Raw genomic sequence first — 23,098 nt, 5'->3', positions numbered from 1 at the left:
TATGTATGTGTGTCTCTCTCTCTCTCTCTCTCTCTCTCTCTGCAGGTCACATGATGAGCTCCACCTTTTCTCCACCTTCGTACCTGAGCTTCGGTTTGTCTCGCTGCGAGGATCTCTCTGGCTCCGCCCCTTTCCTTCTCTACCAATCGAGCGTGGGCGCTCTGCGGGGCGCCGGCACCGGGCTGCGGCCCCTCCTGGCGCCCTTCCACCACCACGGAACCTTCGGCGTGTACGAGTGTCCCTTCGAGCCGGCGTTCATCCAGAAGAGGAACGAGCGCGAGCGGCAGAGGGTGCGCTGCGTGAACCAGGGCTACGCCAAACTCAGGGAGCGTCTGCCAGGTCACAGCGGCGACAAACGCCTCAGCAAGGTGGAGACGCTCCGCGCCGCCATCCGCTACATCAAGTACCTGCAGGGCCTGGTGCAGCCGCAGGACGCACTGGAGGAGAAAACACCAGACTGTCACCCTGGAAACAGGGCAGCCTCTCCCACTACATAGTGGATTATTACAGACGCAAGACTGTCACCATGGAAACGGGGGGTCATGTGGGGGTGGAGCTTCTGGGTCTCCAGCCCCGAATGTAGAGACACACACACACAGAGAGAGAGAGAGAGAGAGAGAGAGAGAGAGAGAGAGAGAGAGAGAGAGAGAGAGAGAGAGAGAGAGAGAGAGAGACACACACACACACACACACACACACACACACAAATTGAAGAAACCACTTGTTTTATTTCACATTAACAATGATTTCATGTTTTTTAAACTGAACGTCAGATCTTTGATCAGTAGTGAAGATGTAGGGAAAGAAAGAGCCAAATATTGATTTAATATTTAATATTTATAATCTTTAGTTGTGAGAAAGTGATGATGCAGAGCGAGTCAGACGCCAAACAAACCATGATTTAGAAAAATAAAAAGCATTTTCTGACAGAAAGATACACCAAAGACTTCTCCTGTTCATAATAAACTCTGAGGATTGATTATTAGTCACACAGCTGTGTGATAACATTATATTAGTGCAACATGCAGACGCTAATAATCGGTTTAGTGTCCCAGAAATATAGTTTAGTCTGACTAAAGTACCAGGATGTTGGGCTTCATCCTGCAACAGAAAGTAAAGACTCGGACCTACGTTCTGGGTTTTAAATCCAGTTCCACTGAAACTGGGAAAATGTTGATTGTTTTTAACATTTTCTGGACCAAACGAGGACTTTATTAAATGAACTTTGTGTGTGTTGATGACATGAAGTTTAAACTCTGACTCAGGTTCTGACTGTGTTACACGTTTGATCTAGAACAAAGATGTTGTGAAGATCTGTCGCCTGTCTTTGTTTACTGGAGGAAAATAAACTACTGAGACAAACTGGGACATTTAGCACGTTTTTTTATTTATTTTTTTTACATTTTAGGGACCAAACAAACTCATTAAATGGATGAAATAATAAGTTTAGTTTCCTGTTCTGTAAATAGTCTGCAGTTGATCGGAGTCTGATTTAATGTTGCACCATATCAGTAAATTTAACAACCTACTGGCCCGTTAGGATCATTTCATCTCAACGTGCTGTTAGACAGACAGACAGACAGACAGACACACACACACGCCAATCAGACATTGAGTTGATGCTTCTGAAGTTTGTTTTGTACATTTGTGAGGCTTTCACCGTTTGAAATTTATTGATGTTTTAATTCACATTTTTTAAAGCCTTTCTTCTCAAATGTTTGACATTTTTATTTCGATACTTTGTGACTTTTTCTTTTCTGGCTCTAATTTTGAAGGTTTTATCTTGGGGGGGAAAAATAATAATATTAGACTTATTGGAACAAAGAGCTCAAACTTAATAACTATAAGGGGATAACATGTAAAGAAAATGATTGAAAAAATGAGGCATTTGTGGAGTTTCTTAAACATGTAGAAAACTACACAGAGTTTGGTTGGTGTGACTGATGTAGTTTACTACTACAAGATTTCCCTCTGAGATGGAGTGCAAGTAAAATACAAGTACCTCAAAGTTGTACCTAAGTAGTTACTTTCCACCCTTCGGTTTTTGGAAAATCTCTCTTAAAATTTGATCCAAACTTGCTGATTCCTCCACCAACCAAACGCTGTAAAATTTTCTACGATTTTAAAAACATAAAATCACAAATCATTATCCAACTGTCAGACAGTAAAAAGTATTTAAATAAAAATATTTCCCTCTGAGATGGAGTCAAGTACAAGTAGAAATCCTTAACGTTGAATCCTGAAGCTGCTACCAGCCAGCCAAACATTTAAAAAGGTATTATTATGAATTAAAAATTATACAATCTAATTATTTGTTACTTCAAAACAACATTTTAATGATGATAAAACCTGAATAGGTCAGAGAATTAGGTTTTGTTTTTTAATGTTTTTTGTGTCTTTTAAAGTGACGGTTCCTAAGAGAAGCAGATCTTTCTGATACGTTTCCTGCTTTTATTGTGAAAAGCTTTCAGATAAAAACAGGTTTTAGTTTGAAAATACTGAGGCGGAGATGGTTGTTTGTGTGAAACATTTAAATAATCTGGAGACAGTTTGAAAGAAACAAACTATCTACTGAGATTATCTGTTGTATGGAAGATAAACCTGTCAGAATCACGTTTATGTTTGTCACTTTCTAAATCATTTTTTTCTAAGTTGTTTTCCAACATTTCTGTTCGCTTTTTTGGACGTTGTTTTGGATGTTTTTTTCCAACATTTCTGTCGCTTTTTTCAAAGTTTTTTTTCCCAACGTATGTCACTATTTTTTTTTACGTTTCGTAAATTTAAAAATAAAATAAAATAAACGTGTCACTTTTTCAACATTTATTTCCGTTTATGCCGACTTTTCTAAGTTTTTGTGGCTTTTGTATTTTGATGTTTTTCTCTTTTAATTTGAAAAACAAAGTTATTATAGAAACATTTTCTTGTTGTAATTGAATAAGTTTTTGAAGCAACATGAAAACATCTCATTACAGCAAACGTTTAACGTAATAACGTGACAATGTGACACGTTTCCATACGACAGGTTTCTGTTTCTTTCAGATAGTCATGATTTTCATTTAGTATCTGCGACGCCTGAAGATTTCTGTTAAAGATCAGAGTTTTATACTCGCAAACGTTGGGCATGAAACACACATAAAATAAATCCAAACTAGTTGACTGAGACTCTCTTAAAAACTGGAAATCAGACTTCAATACTGTGAATTTAAAGGACTTGTAGTTTGGAATTAAAAGCTGAAGATAAGATGTTAGATACTTGGTTAAAGGGACTTTAATACCAGCGATGCAGATACTGATTAGAGGCTCAACACTTACTGATTATCACTGGTTAACATCCATGCAACGAGGCTTTCAATCTTTGGCTTCAGAGAGAAAAATAAAAGCTTAAAATGAAAACACGCAACACCTTTGGCAGGTTTCTGTCTGCAGAGAGAGAGTCCCACCAGGGTTTTAGGGTTTCTGCCCTGAAAGACAAAAAGTAAAGCAGATGATTATGTGAATAATCGGCTGCAGACTTTCTGTCCGTCTGCAAAATAAAAAGAAGACACAGTGACGACTTCTCAGCCCTTTAGATTTCACTCAGAGTTGGTTATGAATCGTGTTTTTTAAGAGTCTGTAGAGAGAGAGAGAGAGACGGAGAAAGGAGTCTGTCTGTTTGCCTGTCCTCTGTCTCTCTAACCTCTCATCTTTTCATGTACTGTCCACATAAGAAGAACTACAACCCTATAAGTAGTTCTGTCTCGATTAACTTCCAATATGTTCGAAAATATTTGAACCTCCGAGTGTTTTTTTATATAAGGAATATTCAAACATCATTTTCGGACAGTTTTGACAGCCCTAGAAAGGACAGATCGGTCGCCCTATGGACGTAGAGGACGGACAGATATTCCTGCCCCGTCCTGACAGATTTCTCTCAGGCGTTGGACAGATTCAGGCGTCCAGGACGCTGCGAGCTGCAGCGGCGGCGAGGCGTCTCCAGACTCGCCGCCGGTGTTGCGGCTGCAGGACGTAGGCGATGCTTTGCTCCGTGTCGCGGCAGCGCCGCAGGAAGCGGCAGCGGTCTCTCGCCAGCTCCTCCCACGGGCCACGGCGATCCTCGTCCTCCTCGCCGCCGCTGGCGAAGAACTCTTCCACATCGTCACAGAAACGAACCTGATGGGGAGAAGATTTAGTTTCACTGACTTTTACAGAACATTAATAAAAACATATGCAAATGAAACAAGTGAATTATTTGTGACGAATCTAATATTTGTAGGGCTGCTACTCACCTGTGTGTGTGTGTGTATGAGTGTGTGTATGTGTGTCTGTGTGTAACCGTTTTACTATATTCGTGGGGTCCAAAAACCGGGGACTACAGTATACTTGTGGGGTCTGCACAGCCTCGTGGGGACCAAAATGCTGGTCCCCACGAGTTTAAAGGGCTGTTTGAGGGTTAAGACTTGGTTTTAGGATTAGGGATAGAATTAGGTTAAGGTTAGGGTAAGGGTTAAGGTTAGGCATTTAGTTGTGATGGTTAAGGTGAGGGTAAGGGTTAAGGTTAGGCATTTAGTTGTGATGGTTAAGGTTAGGGTAAGGGTTAAGGTTAGGCATTTAGTTGTGATGGTTAAGGTTAGGGTAAGGGGCTAGGGAATGCATTATGTCAATGATGGGTCCCCACAAAGATAGTAATACAGACATGTGTGTGTGTGTGTGTGTGTGTGTGTGTGTGTGTGTGTGTGTGTGTGTGTTGTGTGTGTGTAGGGCAGTGACTGACCTTCTTAGTGACGGAGCAGCTCTGCGTGGAGAGTTCAGAGAATCCGCTGTCCAGCCGCTCCTCCGCCTCCTCCGTCCTGTACTTCGGTGGAGACGCTGCGTCACGGCGTCTGGCGGAGCGACACGAAATCTGGGACGCCGCCTGGGCCCCGGCTCTGGTTCCTGGCGGCGCCCCGGCGGTCCCTCGAGTCCGGACCGGCGCCTGGAAGTTAAAGGGGCTGTATGGGTCGGAGGAGCAGCCGAAGGAGTTCAACAGGCGGAAGCTCTCGGCCTCGTCCGCCTCGCTGGCCGACGCAGAGTCGTCCCAGACGTCGGCGCCGGACGGCGGCGAGGAGGCGGGGGAGGACTGCGTGGAGGACGGAGGTGAGGCAGCGGGGACGGTGCGGGGCAGCGTGCGGGCGGCTGGCAGCGGTGCGGTGAAGTTTCTGGGGTTGTACGGGTCGACGCTACGGCACAGCGAGTGCCACAGACGCTCCTCCTCAGAATCAGGCTGAAGAAATCATAAAGGAACATTTACACATATTTAGATGTTGGTATTCATGTTTAAACACAACAAATCAACAGGGAAAACACCTTCAACTGTCACACTTCCCTTCAGAGTTCTCCTCCAGTTTAACTTTTTGAATTCCCCTCAACTCTCGGGGTCTAATTTGACCCGTTTTCAAATAGTTTCTATATCAGAAATTTGGGTTTCTATCAACCACATTGTCAAAATAAAATAACGTGGATGGTTCCATACAACCCTCCTCGGGTAAAATAAATGGTCAGTTCACTACCTTCATTGAATTTGGGTGTATTATTTAATTTTAAAAGCATTTAAAGAAAATAATGACAAAAGAACGTTGAAAAAAGTAACAAAATTGTTAGTAAAAAATCTCCAAAAATGCGGGAAAAAGAACAACAAAAATGTAAAAAATACTTGGAAAAACATCTACAAAATCATCAAACAACTTGAGGAAATAAGTGCAAAAATATTGTGAAAAGTGACAAAACAGCGGGGAAAAATTGTTATTGCCTTGTTGTGTTTGACGCTTTTTTCAAAGCTTTATTCTGCTGTTTTCAAGGCTTTCAATGCCTTTAGTCGTTTTTTTCAATGTTTTTGGCGCTTTTGTCATTTTAGTCAACATTCTTTGACGTTCTTTTAAACATTTTAAATGCGAAGAGGGCTGCGTTGACCCATTCATGTTATTTTTGGCCAATTTCTGATATAGAAAACTTTGAAAAGGGCTCGGACTAAATGTTGTCTGAGTGAGTTTAACCTTCAGGATGAGAGCAAATAAGAGTTTACTTTTAAACATAATGTGCAAAATAAGTTTTTGTTGATTTAAACTCCTTCAACTGCCATGTTTCTAAAACTGGAAACACCTTATACTGCGTGTGTGTGTGTGTGTGTGTGTGTGTGCGCGCGCGCTCGTGTCTCTGTGTGTCTCTGTGTGTGTTTCTGTGTGTGTGTGTGTATGCGTGCATGTGTCTCTCTCTGTGTGTGGGTGTGTGTGCGCGCGCTCGTGTCTCTGTGTGTGTCTCGGTGTGTGTGTGTGTGTTTGTGTATGCTGATAGGTTTCATTTCTCCGAAAGTTCTCAGAGTGAAAATGAAACTTGAAGAGAAGGAGAGTGACCGACAGCAGCTGCAGACAGATAAGAAGACTCTTTAATACCATGTCCACCAGTCTGCAGGGAGAGCTGCTCAGTGTGTACAAAGTGTTCCTCTGCTGATCTTCACTTTAAAAAGGTTGAAGGCCTTTAATATCTTCTTGGCTATAAAGTTATTAAACGGGAACTATGCAGTTTTTTTTAGCTTAATTTACTTTAACTGAACAGCTTCAGAGTCATTGGAATAGTTATATGACTTTTTTCGGGTTGAATGGTGTCTCGCTTGAATCGTCTCGCTTCCCCCTAGCACCTGTCAGCGAAAAAAAAAATAAACCTTGGGCCTCGGCGTCAGAAAGTATGGCGTGATATCAGGTCTCGCGATGTAACGAATTGGAACCGGCTAGCTATAAGAACAAGGTAGCGATGGAGTTTTTCACACTATGGTCATGGCTGAGCCGAACAGAGAAAGAGGAAACAGCAGACTGACAGAGCGAGGACTAAGACACGAGTAAACATCGGACCTGTGTTTTCAGAATGACGAGAACTGATAGTCGGCAACCAGTTTTTACGACAGTGTTGCCAAATATATTATTTAAATCATGATTATAATCCAACATTGCTTCTCTACCTCAGAGTCCGCCTCGCTGTCCGAGTCTTCTTCGTCTTCTTCATCTGACGAGTCAGACAAACCTTCGCTGTCGAAGCCATCATCATCATCATCATTATCATCATCATCATCGGAGGAGGAGGACTCGTCTGATTGGCTGTCGTCACTGCAGGGGCATCCCATAATGAAGGCGATGGCTTTATTCTGGCACTGAGGCGTCGCTGCACACGGATCCTCTGGAGAGGCTGAAAAATATCATCATCATCACGGTTAAGAAACAAGAACAAATAAAGGTTGAATAAATGAAATCGTTATATACTAACGTATTAAAATATTAAGATAAGATAGACTTAAATGTGAAGCAGCCCTACCGTCCGGAACGGCTGCTTCCTGTTCTTCTTCTTCCACTTCCTGTCCTGATGTAACGTCAGACTCTCCGTCCTCTGAAGTCTCGTTTCCCTTTCCTATGTTTTCTGTCTCGTGTTCCTGCTGATCTTCACTCAACATCTTCAGCTGGCACACCTGGATGCACAGCTGCAAACATTAAGCAAATATCACAGATGTTAGCCAACATTTTACAGACCAAACAACTCATCTATAAAGCCAGAAAATTAACAAAAATCACTTTTTTCTAAAATTCTCTCTCAAAATATTACTTTTTTCTAAATTTTTCTGACTTTAACCTCTCAAAATATGTAGAATCTCTGACATTATCTGACTTTTTATTAGGATTGGGCATTGACAACCGATTCCTACTTCTTTGTTGGAATCGTTTAGATTTAAATCGGATCATCGGTTCCAGATTTAATATGCACAAGTGTTGGTTTCCGTAGCGACCAGGTGCTTGTTGTGTTGGAGCCGCGGAGCAAAGTAAGCAGAGCTCTAGTGTGTCTTTATTTTATGTTGTGTTACGGCTGCCGCCAGCACCCTCGTGTGTGTATTTAACTGTGATTGTGTTTTATCTGAGATGCGGAGTAGGCTGTGCCATTCCAGGCTGCTGATTGGTTGGCTAAGGGAAGTCCCACCTAGTTCCTGGGGTTCCCTGAGATGGTGTCGCGGATTGGTGCGGCATACCACCACTGACCCAATCGAGGAGCTCAGGTGAAGTCCGCCTCCTGCTCAAATAGCCTGTTTGACCTGCTGCAGGTACGCAATCTGTGCTGCCTGCACGATCCAACATGTGCATGTGCAAAATGTTCGCGCATGCGCAGATGATAATCCTGTTTTACGCTGCTGCTGTGCTCCATTGTATACCACCATGGTGACTGACACAGCAGAGTAAAGTCAGCCATAGTTAACGGCTACACTTCCTTGAAAAGGTTTTCAAAATACACCTCCATCTTGTTTAACGTACAAAGAGACAATAAAGGAAACGGTATATTTAGGGAGGGGTCTGCGGAAATGAATACCATACACTCGTCTTTGTGTTTTTTGCCCGCAAATGTAATTTTCTCTGCATGTATCAATAAAGTAGGCTACTATAGCATACAAAATGAAATATGCTGGTCTTTTAAACAGACTACACAAAACATTGTCTTTTTTTTTTTTATTATGAAGGCTAACAGATTAATTTAGTGCATTACATCGAAAACTTCTAATAAAACCCAAGGAAGAATGCTAATTCTACTTGCAGTTCAGGGCACCTGTCAGACCTTATTAGCTTGTCTCATTACACACACACACACACACACACACACACACACACACACACACACACACAGCTACCAGGTTGTGTAACTAATGTTTCTTCTCCTGTAGAAGTTCAAAGTCTGTATGAAATCAATCTTGTTTTAAAATATTCCAACTTTTGTCCTTCATTTTCTGACACAAATATATAATTCCAGAGAGAGAGATTACCTGACATTTGATGGACCAAATGTTCATCCCTACCTGTAAGTGTTCCTCCTCCGGACTGGAGTAACCATTGTCGGTCTCGGGGGTCAGCAGCGCCGCCACACTGCGGGCGACAGCGGTCCCGGCCCCTAACCGGCTCCGGTGCTCTCTAACACCGAACCACTCGGTGTTCTGGGCGGTGTGAAGCCCTCCATTGTTACCCGACTCCTCTTTGTGCTGAGAGGCTCCAGTGTTTTCTCCCAGCGTCCATCCCTCTTCGCTTGTTTCGGGGGGTTTTGTTTCAGACGCTGGTTGTTTTTGTGGACAAAGTGTCGGGGCTGTGCCGGCCCGGGGCAGATATAACAACCCTCTCTGGGAGCTTTCCTCGCCACCCCAGAAATTGTCCCACCACGTTCTGCTCTTACCCATGCCACCCGTCACAGAGGCCCCCGCTGGCCCCCACTCCTTCCCCGCTGGGGGGCCGATTTCCTGCAAATATAACAATAATAATCACTTTATTCAGGACACAATGAAGCTCCATGGAACAGTGACACAATAGTCTATGTATACAAATTTTATAAATAAGGTAAGTTAACCTTTTCCTCTCAAAATATTTCAGTAAATTAGCTAAATAAGAACACGCCAACTACTCACCTGAGATGAAACGTGTGTGTGTGTGTGTGTGTGTGTGTGTGTGTGTGTGTGTGTGTGTGTGTGTGTGTGTGTAGCACACCAACCACTCACCTGAGATGAAATCAAGCTTATAAAAACATGACTTAAAGAAGTCCACGCAGAAGACAAATATCCACTTTCGTGGGTTTGCTGGTGGCAGGAATTTAAGTCCATTCCTTCGCTTTGAATTCCAAGTTCCCGCATAGAATCGGCGGTGATCCACGGTATCGTGCCGCCGACTCGGGGCTCCAGCAGCCCGACGGCTCCGGCGTTCTGACACCGCAGAACTGGCACGTGAGGACCCGGATGATGGGTGACGTTTAGTGGCATAATGTCGTCCAGCTGTCTTAAAAAATCACTTTCCGCATCAACAAAGCTGGGTTTTAAATGTAAATCCCCGCGGTTCCACCCGGTTCCTGTATCTGACCGGGACGGGGCACGGAGCGGTCGCCCCGTGAGATAGCTTTGTAGAAACGTCATCGCGGGCCTAGACAGAAGGCCGATCCACGAGCTTTCCTGGTTTACAAGCACGGCAGAGGAGACTCCACGGTCGGCAGGAGACGACGAGCTCTGCCCGTGTCTCTCACTGCTCATAGTTCTGAACATTTTCTTTTCAAAGTTCCAAATATCCAATATATTAATTATAAATACTCATGTGACATTATCTCAGTTCCGCTGTGACAGCTGTATGATCCATTTAGAGTGTTTTTAGTGAAACTTTAGTCTTCAGCGCACGGACCGTCACAGGGAGAGGGAATCCAGGGAATACTGTCCGTGACACCGGCAGCAGCGCTCCACTGACAGCGGTGGTTGGACTTCTTTCTGGTGGAGAACTTAGTGAAGACGGCGACGGAAAACACGGTGGAGGATGAATCCCTGTTTGAGGACGACAGAAGAGCCATTTTGTCTGGAGGTCTCACCGGCGGTGCTAGGCTAACAGGTTAGCTTAGCAGTAGCAGCTCATAGATAGGAACAGGAGAAGCTAACTATCTTAGCGGTTTTAGCTTAGCAGTAGCAGCTAGCTATCTATCTGACCGGTTAGCTAGTAAACCGAAGTAGCGTCTTGATCAAGAAACACACTTTGTTGGCTTTTTTCTCAGTTTACACGATTTCTTGTCTTCTTTCGGTGTTAATACTGTTCTGGTTTTCGCGAATAAAGACTAATTTAACCGCCGTGTTGCTTCCGTGTGTCGGAGTGAGATTTCATCAGAAAATCAAGGGACCGTCAACAATTACTCGCAGTGTTACCGGAGCCAGGGAGCATCGCTGTGTTACCGGAGCCAGGGAGCGTGTGTAAACACAAAAAAACTGTCCATATACTGTGTATAAATTAATGAATCAACATATAATAATCCGTAATAAAATACATAAATGGCACAAAAGTTACAAGAGAAATAGTGCTAACGGCACAAAAATAAAACAGAAATTTCACACAATTATAGCATAAAAAAGCCCCAAATGTTGCCAAAAACCTGATTAAATATTAAACAATAACGGCAATGAAAACAGACACAAAAACACACCTGGATATACACACACACATAGACACAGACACAGACACACACACACACAGAAATACAAACACACACACACAGACAGACACACACACACATGTAGACACACACACACACACACACTGTGACGACGGACGACCTCTTCAGGCAGGTAAAACCATTGACATATATATAATGGACCAACAGACCCCATGTCTCTGGACGGAGACCAGTGAAGGCTATTAGAAGAATTTTTCCGGTGATCTCTTGCTTTACTGCGTAGCCTCCAACTGACAGAGACAACGTAAATGTGACGTGAACAACCTGTCTGAAAGTTGTAAGTCTTCTGGTAGCTGTGCCGAGAGAAATCTCAATCATTCCCAATCTTACAGAGACGGAGAGTGTAGGTATATGTAAGGAGATAACATGGGCACAGGCTAATTATTGATCACTAACATGATAGTTAACATTAGTAATTAAACCTAAACAGCTAATGGAAGTCCAAACTGCCTGTGAGCTTCTCCTGTACTATACGGTAATTCCTCTACTGTGTGACAGTAAGTCACGTGGTTATGACACAATCGTTAGCCTATTTTTACAAAAACGTCTGCTACAGAGCCATAACTTGAGGTACAAGGTAATGGAGCCTTTTATACATTGTCGTGTTTCTTTAGAAATAAACAACGGACAAATAGAGTCTTTAAACGCTTCAGATGTAAAGTTATTCGCAGTCAAGTGACGTAAAAAAAAATGGCGGTCAGTGTAATGCTAACAAGAGGTGATCGCTTTGTAGCAACAAAATGGTGCCATCGGAGGTTCGCGTTCTGAAGCAAAGCTTACCCCCCCTTGGGTAAAACTGGCTGCTTGAGAATCAGCCAATGAGGAGCGGCACTGCGCTCTGCTGCTCGCTGAAGAAGACAGCTTAAGTTTCAGTTTTGGGAAAGTTTTGAAGAGAGCGCTGGCTGACTGCGCAGTTTATATATATAGATAATATAAGATACTGTTGCTGTATTTATTTCTAAGTACCTAGAATTGTGTGCATGCAACTGCCAGTAAGTTTGTTGGTTTTACCTCATAATAATGTTACACTGTGTTTATTGCACTGCAATAATGTCGTGGCACGTTGCTGCTTGTTATTGTATAATGGCGGAGCCTCACACTGCCTGTGTGTTTAATTGTTTAGAACGCTGTATATTAACGGAGGTGTTGCTTTGCAAGCCTTACGTGTCTCAATTCAAAAATATTGTATGTTGTTCTTGCACAATGTGTAACGTTGTTTATGTTGAGGAATTCTGCAGCTCATAATTATTATATGTTGCATGTTGTGTATTGTTGCAGTTAATGTGCAGCAAATTATTCTTTGAGCACAACAAGGTATTTGTGGGAACAGCTGATGACATTGCGCAGGGGAAAACTCTGCTGGAACTGGCTGGTAAGACCAGATGGAGTTAGGTTTAGGGTTAGGGGTAGGGCTGCCTTCCTACAACAGTCGCCTGAAGTCTGGCCCACACAGCCAGTCACGGAGGAGACAGATAATTCTGCTGAGCTGCAAAAACCCACTGTCTGCTGTCTTACTACAAGCATACAGACTTCTCTGCTACCAAATGCTGATCAGTTTTCCTCATTCAGAGCACTGACAGAGGCTGTTGCCCAATCCAGCCCTGGGTCATCTGTGAGCCCCATCAGTCTTTCTGCTGATGACTACCAAGAAGCAGAGAGAGAAGTATTGAGACGAGAAGCGCTCATTTTAAGGGAGGTGAAAGAGAGCTCCAGGAGGCCTTCAGGTCATTACACCCCACACTCCAGGCACATCTGGCTAAACAACAGATTAGGTTTCAGTTCAACCCACCAAGTGCACCACACTTTGCCCCTAAGACTTTGCCGGTCTCAGGTGCCCCCAACTCCATCCCTGTCACTGTGCGTGTCTCCATCCCTGTCACTGTGCCCGTCTCTGTCCCTGTGACTGTGCCTGTCTTTGTATCTCTTCTCTGTCCCGTCCCTGTGCCAGTTATTGTTCCTGTCATCATCCCTATTGTCGTCCTAGTCACCGTTCCCGTTACTGTCCGAGTCACCGTCCCAGTTTCTGTGCCCGTGACCACCATGGCTCCTATCCCGTCCACTGCCCCTAAACTTGTGTCTGAGTCTGTCGTGTCAGAGTCTGTCGTGTCCGAGTCTGTCATGTCCGCGTCTGTTTTGTCCCAGTCCGTCCCGTCTGTGTCTGAGCCTGTCCCATCAGAGTCCGTCCTGTCCACGTCTGTTTTGTCAGAGTCTGTCCCACCTGCGTCTGTCCCGTCCGTGTCTGCATGTGTTCCATCCGAGGCTTCCCCCTCTGTCTGTGTTGTTTAAGTCCGTCCGAGTCAGTCCAGTTCCGTAAGCGCGCAGTCCCTATTCCCAGGTTTCCTGTCCCTAGCGGCCTCCCTCTGTTTCCCCCCGGGGCCTATCCGGCCCCTCTCTGTGTTCTGTATGCCCCCAGTGCTCTCTGTGCCCCCAGTGCTCTGTGTTCTCTGTGCCCCCAGTGCTCTCTCTGTTCCCTGTGTCCCAGGACTCTCTCAGTTCCCTGAGGCCCTTCTCTGTCCCCTGGCCCGCATGGCCTTTCCGTTCACTGGCTCCGTTTGGCTTTCTTGGTTGTTCGTCCGTTCGTCCCTCCTCCGGTCCCCCTCCGCCATCCCGGGGTTGGCTTTTGTTTTGTGGGATTTTGGGACATCTGGGATCTGTCCCTTGAGGGGGGGGTTCTGTCATGATTGTGAGTTCTGTTATGTGCTGTTACCTGTTTTATTTTGAAGTCTGTCTTGTCTCCCTTGTCTTGTCTAGCTTACTTCCTGTCCTTGGTTTTCCCTCCCTTGTGATTGTCTGATTTGTTTCACCTGTTGTGCCTCCTGTTCCTTGTTAGTCCTCGTTACCCTGTGTATTTAGTCTCTCGGTTTCCTTTCGTCTCTTGTCGGTTCATCATTCTGTCTGTCCTGTGTGAGTCCTGGTTGTTTGTAGTTTTGAGTTTGTTAGTTGTGTGAGTTAAAATAAAGAGTTTGTTCTGCACATTTGCTGGAAGAGTCTTGCATTTGGGTCCACCTGCTGCAACCCTGACAAAGTGTTTGGGTATCTGAGTCTTGACTGATGATGTTCTCACCGTTTTATTGTTATTAGGCTGTATTAGCCTACATTTTCTTCAACAAAGTAGCCTACATCTTAATAATAAGCAAAACACCACCTTAAGGTTCATCAAACAAAAAAAAACCTACGCTTGTGCATTTGTGTCCTTAAAGCCTAGATAAACATTGCACATCATGCAAACTTTTATATATATATATATATATATATATATATATATATATATATATACACATACATACATACATACCCGGGTCAACTCTCACTGATTCTTGCTTACTCATTACATGGTGTTAGTAGTTTATTTTTTGGGTGGCTTTTACCTTTAATATATAGTGACAGTGGATAGACTGGAAAGGGGGAGAGAGATGGGGACGACACACAGCAAAGGGCAGTAGGTCGGATTCGAGCCCATGCCACTGCAAAGGACTCAGCTGACATTAGGCGAACGCTATTAATGGGTGAGCTAGAGGCCGCCCCATGGTATTAGTAGTTTTAAGGAGTAGGAGTTGGTATACATATTCAGGGGAGCGCAAGGACGGGTGGTATTTGTGATCTTATGTGGTGGTCCGGTCTGGGCCAAAATGCCAGGGCTGATTTTTGGTCCCAGTCCATCCCTGGCTTCAGGCTTCTCTCTACACTTGCCGTACTCTTGCCGTCACTGATGGGGGACAAACATCATTAAACTAACAAATGTTTAAATAGGCAATGGTCTAAGAAATGAAAGTAGGCTGTTAAAACAGTTAGTAGTAGAAATCTTTATGAAGTTGTCAACAAATTAATACTAAGATATCTGTGTTGTACTCTTCTACATGTGGCTACAATGGATCAATACTTAAAAACAACGCTATAAATCTTGGTGTAGTCATGGACTCAGACCTACAGTACATTTTAACATCCACATTAAGAAGAGATACAAAATCAGCCTAGTATCACCTTACAGTAAGACTATATCAAGCATTAAAGGACTTATGTCTCAGCTAGATTTAGAAGAACTTGTCCATGCCGTCTTTAACAGGCTTGACTACTGTAGTTTTGTTTTTAAATGTCTCTCTTAGAAGGCCTCTAAAGACCAGGAGAGATCACATCACTCCAGTTCTCAGATATATTAACTAGCTTCCCATTTGTGAAATAAGTTATTTTAAAATACTACTGTTGATTTATAAAGCTTTAGGGCCAAAATTCATTTATTTTTTATTAAAATTGTTACAGATAACAGCACTACAATACACAACAATACAATATCTTTTCCCTCTGGTTAATCATTCACATGTTTGTCCAGCCAGCTCATGTCACTTCCAGTTAAAGGTCCAATATGTAATATTTGTACTGTAATAAATCCAAAAATGACACCAATGCCTCATCAGATATTAAGGAAACATGTTAAACTGAAATACTATACTGACAACAATGCTAATTTCAGTATTTTTTCTTTTTGAAATTTACATTCCGTGACGGAATTTATGTTTATGTTTTGATCTGTGTGTTGTTATCAACGGCCCAGTTTGACAGGCAGGCCGGGTTGCCAGATATACCTGTAAAAACGTAAACCCAGCGCGCTACAGCTGTAACGGTAGTACAGCCATGAAAGCAGCAAACAAACGAACAGGATCGACGGAGATAGATTCTACATGACATAAAAAAAGAAAACAGCATGTTTCTAACAGTTGCGTGACCAGAGACGTAACAACCCCCTGGTAAATATTGGAGATGTATTTGAAAGATGGAGACAGCTTAGAGCCCAAAAGGACGCAGAGTTGGCTTATTTTCTCCTGAACCGGTAAGCATTAGCTTCAGGCTAATTTATCACAGCTACTAGGGATGGGCATTTTATGTCATTTCAACATTTGTGTACTCACATTGAATTATATAGCTAGAGTACCCGAGTTGGTTACTCGCAAAAACAATTGAGACATCGCCAGTAAAGTGATCCCGACTGGTCCTGGCTAACGCCACCATGCTAACCCTGCTAACTGTTAACGTTACCGGGAGGACCAGGCAAGCAGCCCATGGCTGTTTACAACGTGTAGCCTCTTCAGCGGCCGACAACGGTGAGTTATTTTAAGCCACAAGAGGGGGGCTGTAAATCGGAAAGAGAGGACTGTGAGTTTGCAGTGTGTTTAGCAATTGTTGCCGTAATTCTAAGCCAATGAAGTGTGTTCCGTCGGCAAGGTAGTGGTATTTTTAGCGTTTCGTATTGTAATTCTAAGCCGAGGAAGTGTGCCTGACTGGCGTGTGGAGAGGACAGTGAGGTTGTTGTGTTTTTAGCGGTTCATACTGTCATTTTAAGCCGAAAAAGTGTGTCTGTTAGTTGGTTACAGAGCTCCACGTGAGCACGGGCTTTTATGACTGTCAATATAGCCAGCATCTACCGTTAGCTACTCCGCTGTGCTGTGGAGTAATGTCTGGCTATGTGAGACTAGCATCTAACGTTAGCTACTCCGCTGTGCTGTGGAGTAATGGCTGGCTATGTGAGACTAGCATCTAACGTTAGCTACTCCGCTGTGCTGTGGAGTAACGTCTGGCTATGTGAGAAAAGCGTCCAGCTACATTGTTGTGAATGCTGCGGTCTCAGCCTGGCAATCCCTGTGAACTTCGAGTCTGGGCAGGAGGGGGAGGGGGAGACGACTCTCCAGTATTTTGAATTGGTAGTGCAGTAACTATTTTAACCGCTAGCTGCCAGTATTACACACAATATTACATATTGCACCTTTAACTGAAGCGTTTACTGGCAAGAGGACAGGGTCATCACACCATCAGAACACCCAACCAATGGGTGGCTCAGGGGGTCATCCTTTGGTACACCTGATCATTACTATGGGCTTAATATGGGCTTGCACTATTTTTCCTTATGATATCAGCATTTATTGTGCAGGATATAATGGACAGATTTTGTTAATGGGATATTTTTTTGTACTGTAGCTATAATAATAATTCTCCTGGTATAGCCTACACATACTTAAGCTTATGAAGAGCTTCAAGGACCTCAGGTGCTGTTTCTGGAAGAGGGGTTCTGTATACTCAGACTGGCCTGGATAGGCAGCTTCCTCTCCCCGCATGACACTCCCGTCTTCATGCAGCAGTGGGGGTGTGAGAGGTGTCATCCTGGCGTGTCTCTCCGGGATTCTAACCATGCTGTCGTAGGGCCGCTGTTGCTCTGACAGGTTAGCCGCTTGATGAGGCAAATGAGAGGGCTGCTGCAGTGCTTGGATAGGGAGGTCATAGTCTTCCATCCAGGCTGGTTGCCGGGTCTCTGGGCGGGGTCGGGCATCTACTGGGCGTGTATACTGATCAGAGAACATCTCTAAACAATCCCACGGTAACCACGCTGAATCCGGCTCGAAGGACCAAATGTTTTGGTTGCAGCAAATTAATTTTTGAACAGGGATATAGTGTATTACTGCATTTCTAGTAATAAGCATTTATTATAACACTGCATTTAAGTCATATATAACAACACTATAATTTAACCTCTTGATGGTGTTTCTTTTATTATATTACCTGCTAGGCAGGAAATAATTATTTGACATTTATAGAGTCTACAGTTGATTTATGCCTGTATCTCTGTTTCAGAACCACACACACACTTAAACCTTTATTCCAATAAAGAGACTACCGTATGAGATAATCTACCACTCAGTGGGAGAGAGCGCTGTGTTGCCGTGCACTATCACTGACTCCACTGATCAACAGCCCCCACGTTGGTCTAATGGGTTCTCCACTGACTTAGGACAACAAAACCAGACTGTTCCTTCAGTAGACCAAAACTACTCGCTGGTGTTTTCATCTCTAATGTTAAATCACACAGGTCGGTACTTCTGTGACGCCTCTATGAGAGAACAAGAGTATGATCTAGTTGTGTGCCCCAAATTTGCCCCCCCTGCTGTAGAGCTCTTCTCAGAGGGAGAAGAAGTCACTGTCAGATGCAGAGATAGGGGAAAGGGTAGGGGGCATGAATGGTTTATCAAGTCGAACCGAACAGAGGGAAGAATCTTTAGTGCAACGTATGATCAGAGAATGAGCAGAGTGAGCAGGTACTATGATAATGGGAGCCTGGTTATCTCTAATATCTCAGTGGGAGACGCAGGGGAGTACTGGTGTGCAGTTATTGACCCAGATTATCAGTGTGTATCAACCAACAGAACTTTGTTAGTGTACAACAAGCCCTTTGGGATTTAGGAACATGTTTTGTATTATTTGCAATGCAAAATGAACTTGAATTGAAAAGAAAAGGTTGTTTTCTTTGGTTTTTTAAAGTCTAAAACGATTTAAAGGTTTAACTTTAGGAGAAACTATCTACACGTTTGACTTTTTGAAAGCATGAAACTAAAGGTTTAGGTTTATTCAGTTAGAGTGACTGTGTGTGTGTGTGTGTGTGTGTGTGTGTGTGTGTGTGTGTGTGTGTGTGTGTGTGTGTGTGTTGTGTGTGTGTGTTCTCATATTTCTGTTAACTAAAAAAGTAAAGAATAAATCTTTAATGAACAATTTCTCAACTTAATATTCTACTAAAGTTAGTAAAGATAAGATGAGACGCAGGGGAGTACTGGTGTGTAGTTTATGACCCAGATGATTATCAGTGTGATTCAACAGAGAGAGAGAGAGAACTGTGTTAGTGTACATGGAGCCCTTTGGGATTTACTCCACCTTCTTCAAAGTGCGATGCTCAGTGCTCAGTGTCCTGATGCTGATGCTCTGTGCTGCTGTAGTCGCTGTGAACCTGAGGACACGGAGAGGAGCTCAGCTTTCACCTCACACACACACTTAATATGTATATATGATCATTTCATCATTGGCTTTAATACAGCCTGGTATACACTGGCTTTAACATTTAAATTAGAACACAAAAGACAGAGAGAGAGATTACAAAAACAACAAACAGAAATGACGGGAAATAAGACATAAATACCCAATGATTATTATTATAATAATATAAAATAAGTTTGTAATGTTAGAAGGTAACCTTGTTGCAGTGCAGATGTTCCCTTATCGTCTGGATTAGTATGTTGTGTGTATATATATAGATATTATATTTTATAATATAGGGGAGCTGCTCTGTTAGGGGACATTGTGTAAATAGTTTAACAGGTTGGGAATTCACTTTTTAACATTACTGTCACCTGTCAAGAGTTTTATTATAAATCATTTTACCTTTTTGTGTGTGTGTCAGTGTGTGTGTGTGTGTTCCAGATGTTATTTTAAATCTAAAGATTATGTGATGTTGTATATTATATATATACAGTATATGAAGGAATATGAATGAATGAGTCTTTAATGTATTTATAATAGTTGTATCTTGCAGTGTTGTCGGTGTTATAAACATGTTATTATATCTGGGTCTATATCTATAATCTATCGTCTGTATAATAAACATTAATAAACAATAAAATTGATTTCTGATTAATTATTATAAGCAACATATCTCTCGGTCTGTAAAATGTTTCTTATGTTAACTTTCAGTAAGTAAAGTTAATTTCTAGAGCACATTTAAACACACATTAATCTGACCAAAGTGCTGAATAAAAGAACATTAAAATGTATATATCAAAACCCAAAAGAAGATCCCAACACCAACAACAAGCAGCAGTTCCCAAACCCAGAATGATACACATGATAAGAACAGATTAGAGAGGATCACTGCTTCGGGCTGCACCCTGGCCCACAGGGGGCTGCTCTGTTAGGGGACATTGATTTAATAGTTTAACATGTTGGGAATTCACTTTTTAACATTACTGTCACCTAAGAGTTTTATTACAAATCATTTTACCTTTATGTTAACTATCACTTTATATGTGTGTTATCACACACCAGAGAATGGACCCACAAATGCACGACTCAGGTGAGTAAAATACAAATGGTTTATTAGCAAGCTAACAAAACTTACAAGCAACAGTGGAAAGGTAAACAACAGGCAAAGGGAAATCCGAAGAAACAGGCAATGGTCAAAAATTCAAGGAGAAACAGGGACTCAGGAATACGGGACACAGGGAAAACCGCTCAAAGGCTGCACACTAGGAAAACAGACGATCTCACACAGGAGTAAAGAAAAGACTAAACTTAAATACACAAGACAGGGGAGACAATAAGACACAGGTGCAACACATAGGGGTGGGGACAGGTAATCACATAGGTGAGAAGATAGCAAAAACCAGGAAGACAATGGATCTGAAATGAGACAAGAGATTCAAAATAAAACAAGAAATAGAAAATAAAACAGACACATGAAACAAACTAAAAACAAAAACTTGACACAGAGACGAGACATGACAGTACCCCTCCCTGAAAGGCCAACTCCAGATGGCCCAGGATCTTCAGGGTGTTGCTGGTGGAACTCACAAATAAGCTCCAGATCTAGGATGTTACTGGCTGTTACCCAAGACCTTTCTTCGGGCCCGTACCCCTCCCAGTCAACAAGGTACTGACGTCCTCTCCCTCGTCTTCTGACAGCAAGAAGCCTCTTCACGGTATAGACAGGGCCTCCATCAATGATGCACGGAGGAGGGGGAGCGGGACTCTCAGGAACCAGCTGACTCTCTTGAACCGGTTTCACACATCTCACATGGAATGTCGAATGAACCCTCATGGTCCTAGGTAACTTCCATCTAACAGCAACCTGGTTCATGACTTTCTTGACAGGAAATGGACCAATGAACCGGAGTGCCAACTTACGGCTCTCCACGCGAAGCGGAAGATCCCGGGTAGACAGCCACACTCTCTGACCCTTCGTATAGGTTGGAGCCTTGGACTTCCGACGATCTGCAGACTTCTTGTACAATGAAGACTTATGTAGAAGGACTTGACGCACCCTGGTCCACGTCCGCCGACAACAGCGAACTAATGCTTGGACGGATGGAACTCCCACCTCCTGTTCCAGAGCCGCGAAAAGGGGGGAGGGTGGGGTTGGTATCCGTACACACACTGGAAGGGAGTGAGGCCAGTGGAGGAGCAGGACAGAGTATTATGGGTGTATTCCACCAAAATCAGCTGCTTGCTCCAACTGGCAGGATTCCTGGAGGACAGGACCACCTCCAACTCCTGGTTGAGCCGCTCATTCTTGCGGATGGTAACCAGAAGACAAACTCACAGTGGCTCCAAGAAGGTTGCAGAATGCCTTCCAGAAACGAGAGATGAATTGGGGGCCCTGATCAGACACCACATCCCTAGGAAGTCCGTGCAACCTGAATACATGATGGAGCATTACCTTCGCCAACTCCTTGGTGGAAGGTAGTTTGGGTAGAGGAACAAAGTGAACCATCTTCGAGAATCTATCAACAATAGTTAGAATGGTAGTGTTCCCCTCAAAAGAAGACAAACCTGTGACAAAGTCCAGAGATATATTTGACCAGGGTCGAGAGGGCACAGGAAGAGGATGAAGTAATCCTGCTGGTGGCTGATGAGAAAATTTGTTTTGAGCACACACCGGGCAGGCTGCCATGTACTCTCAACTCTGGGCCATCAGAACCGTTGCTGAACCACAAAGATAGTTCTTTTGACTCCCGGATGACATGACAGAGAGCTGGAATGGGCCCAATGGATGACCAATGACTTAAGCTCAGGAGGGTCAAACAGGCGGTACAGCGGACAACCGACCGGGACAGGTGGGTAAACAGTAGATTGTTTAACTCTCTCCTCAACCTCCCACGAGACAGCACCAACAACACAGGCTACAGGGAGGATGGTCCCTTCACACTTAGGAAAGGAGTCAGAGTCAAACAGTCAAGACAATCCATCAGGTTTAACATTCTTGGAACCAGGACAGGGTAAAGTTGAACTGGTTGAAAAACAGAGCCCACCTGGCTTGACGAGTGTTGTTTGGCAGATCGTAGATACTCTAGATTCTTGTGGTCCGTCCAAACCATGAATGGGTGCTACGCCCCCCCAACCGGTGTCTCCACTCCTCCAATGCCACCTTGACTGTCAGCAGCTCCCGGTTACCCACATCGTAATTTCTCTCAGCAGGGGACAGTTTACGGGAGAGAAAAGCACAAGGATGTAGCTTACCATCCGTGGGAAGACGTGAGAGGACCACACCCAGACCGATATTGGAGGCATCTACCTCCACCACGAACTGTCAACCGGGGTCAGGTAAAAAAAACAGATCTGAAATGAGACGAGACAGTAAGTTTCAAAATAAAACAGGAAATGGAAAATAAAACAGAAACAAACTAAAAACAAAAACTTGACACGGGGACAAGACGTGTGTGTGTGTGTGTGTGTGTGAGTGTCCCTGTGTGTGTGTGTGTGTGTGTGTGTGTGTGTGTGTGTGTTAGAGGATAGATACCCGAACCGAGCCCGTCGGTACCTGACGGTACATGGCGGGCCGGGTTCAGACAGATATTGAGAAATGATGTTCGGGTTCGGGTCGGGCTCAGTCACATCACCACGATAAGGCATTGAACATTTTAAATTTAAAACAGCTTATTATGTAGGTGTGTGTGTGTTAACGTGCACTTGTTGCCCCGTGTGCGCTGATGCCTCATCTTTTGACATTTCTGAATGTCTTCCTACAGCTGCTTCATAAAAGCTTTCCACACAAACAAACGTACATGTGTCATTAGTATGAAAACAAAATGAGATTTTAACTGTGTCGGGTGCGGGTCGGACAGAAATATCTTAATGCCTGTCAGGTTCAGGCCGGGTTCGGTTACTGCTCTGTCGGACGTGGGCCGGGCTCGGACAGAAAAATGCGGGCCGAGTGTGTGTGTGTGTGTCTCTCTCTGTGAATGTTCCTAAGCCGCCCTAAATAATAATAATAAGAACAACAATAATATTTCAACCCTAACCCTAACCCGTTTGTGTAGGTAATGTATATTTTGCTGTATATTTGTGTATTTATGTACATGGCAGCACTGTTGCGCTATGTACAATTGTATAGAAAACGTGTGAAAAGAAAATTAAAAAATCCCTCCACCCCACAGCTCTTTATTCATTGCTAATAATAAACATTAATAATAATAATAATGAGATAATATAGCCTATCTCTATAGTATTCTAAAACAATATCAATCCCCATAGAATGTTGTTGTCAGTGAAAACTAAATGTCATAGGGTC

General features: G+C 43.5%; 1 protein-coding gene across 1 annotated transcript; it reads right to left on the bottom strand.

The window, feature by feature from the left end:
- Window positions 1-708: 708 nt before the first annotated feature.
- Window positions 709-10,766, bottom strand: ppp1r15b (protein phosphatase 1, regulatory subunit 15B). The gene is made up of 6 exons (XM_028576119.1): window positions 9,524-10,766; window positions 8,837-9,268; window positions 7,318-7,480; window positions 6,968-7,191; window positions 4,751-5,239; window positions 709-4,149 (listed from the first exon to the last, which is right to left on the bottom strand). Exons 1-6 carry the CDS (start codon window positions 10,055-10,057, stop codon window positions 3,928-3,930), a joined length of 2,064 nt encoding a protein of 687 aa, XP_028431920.1. The 5' UTR covers window positions 10,058-10,766; the 3' UTR covers window positions 709-3,927.
- Between the last annotated feature and the right edge of the window lie 12,332 nt (window positions 10,767-23,098).

The sequence above is a fragment of the Perca flavescens genome, chromosome 4, assembly GCF_004354835.1.
Source record: "Perca flavescens isolate YP-PL-M2 chromosome 4, PFLA_1.0, whole genome shotgun sequence".
In the NCBI taxonomy this organism is placed as follows: Eukaryota; Metazoa; Chordata; class Actinopteri; order Perciformes; family Percidae; genus Perca; species Perca flavescens.
Note: the sequence above shows the minus strand (reverse complement) of the source record. Positions and strands in the feature narration are given on the sequence as shown.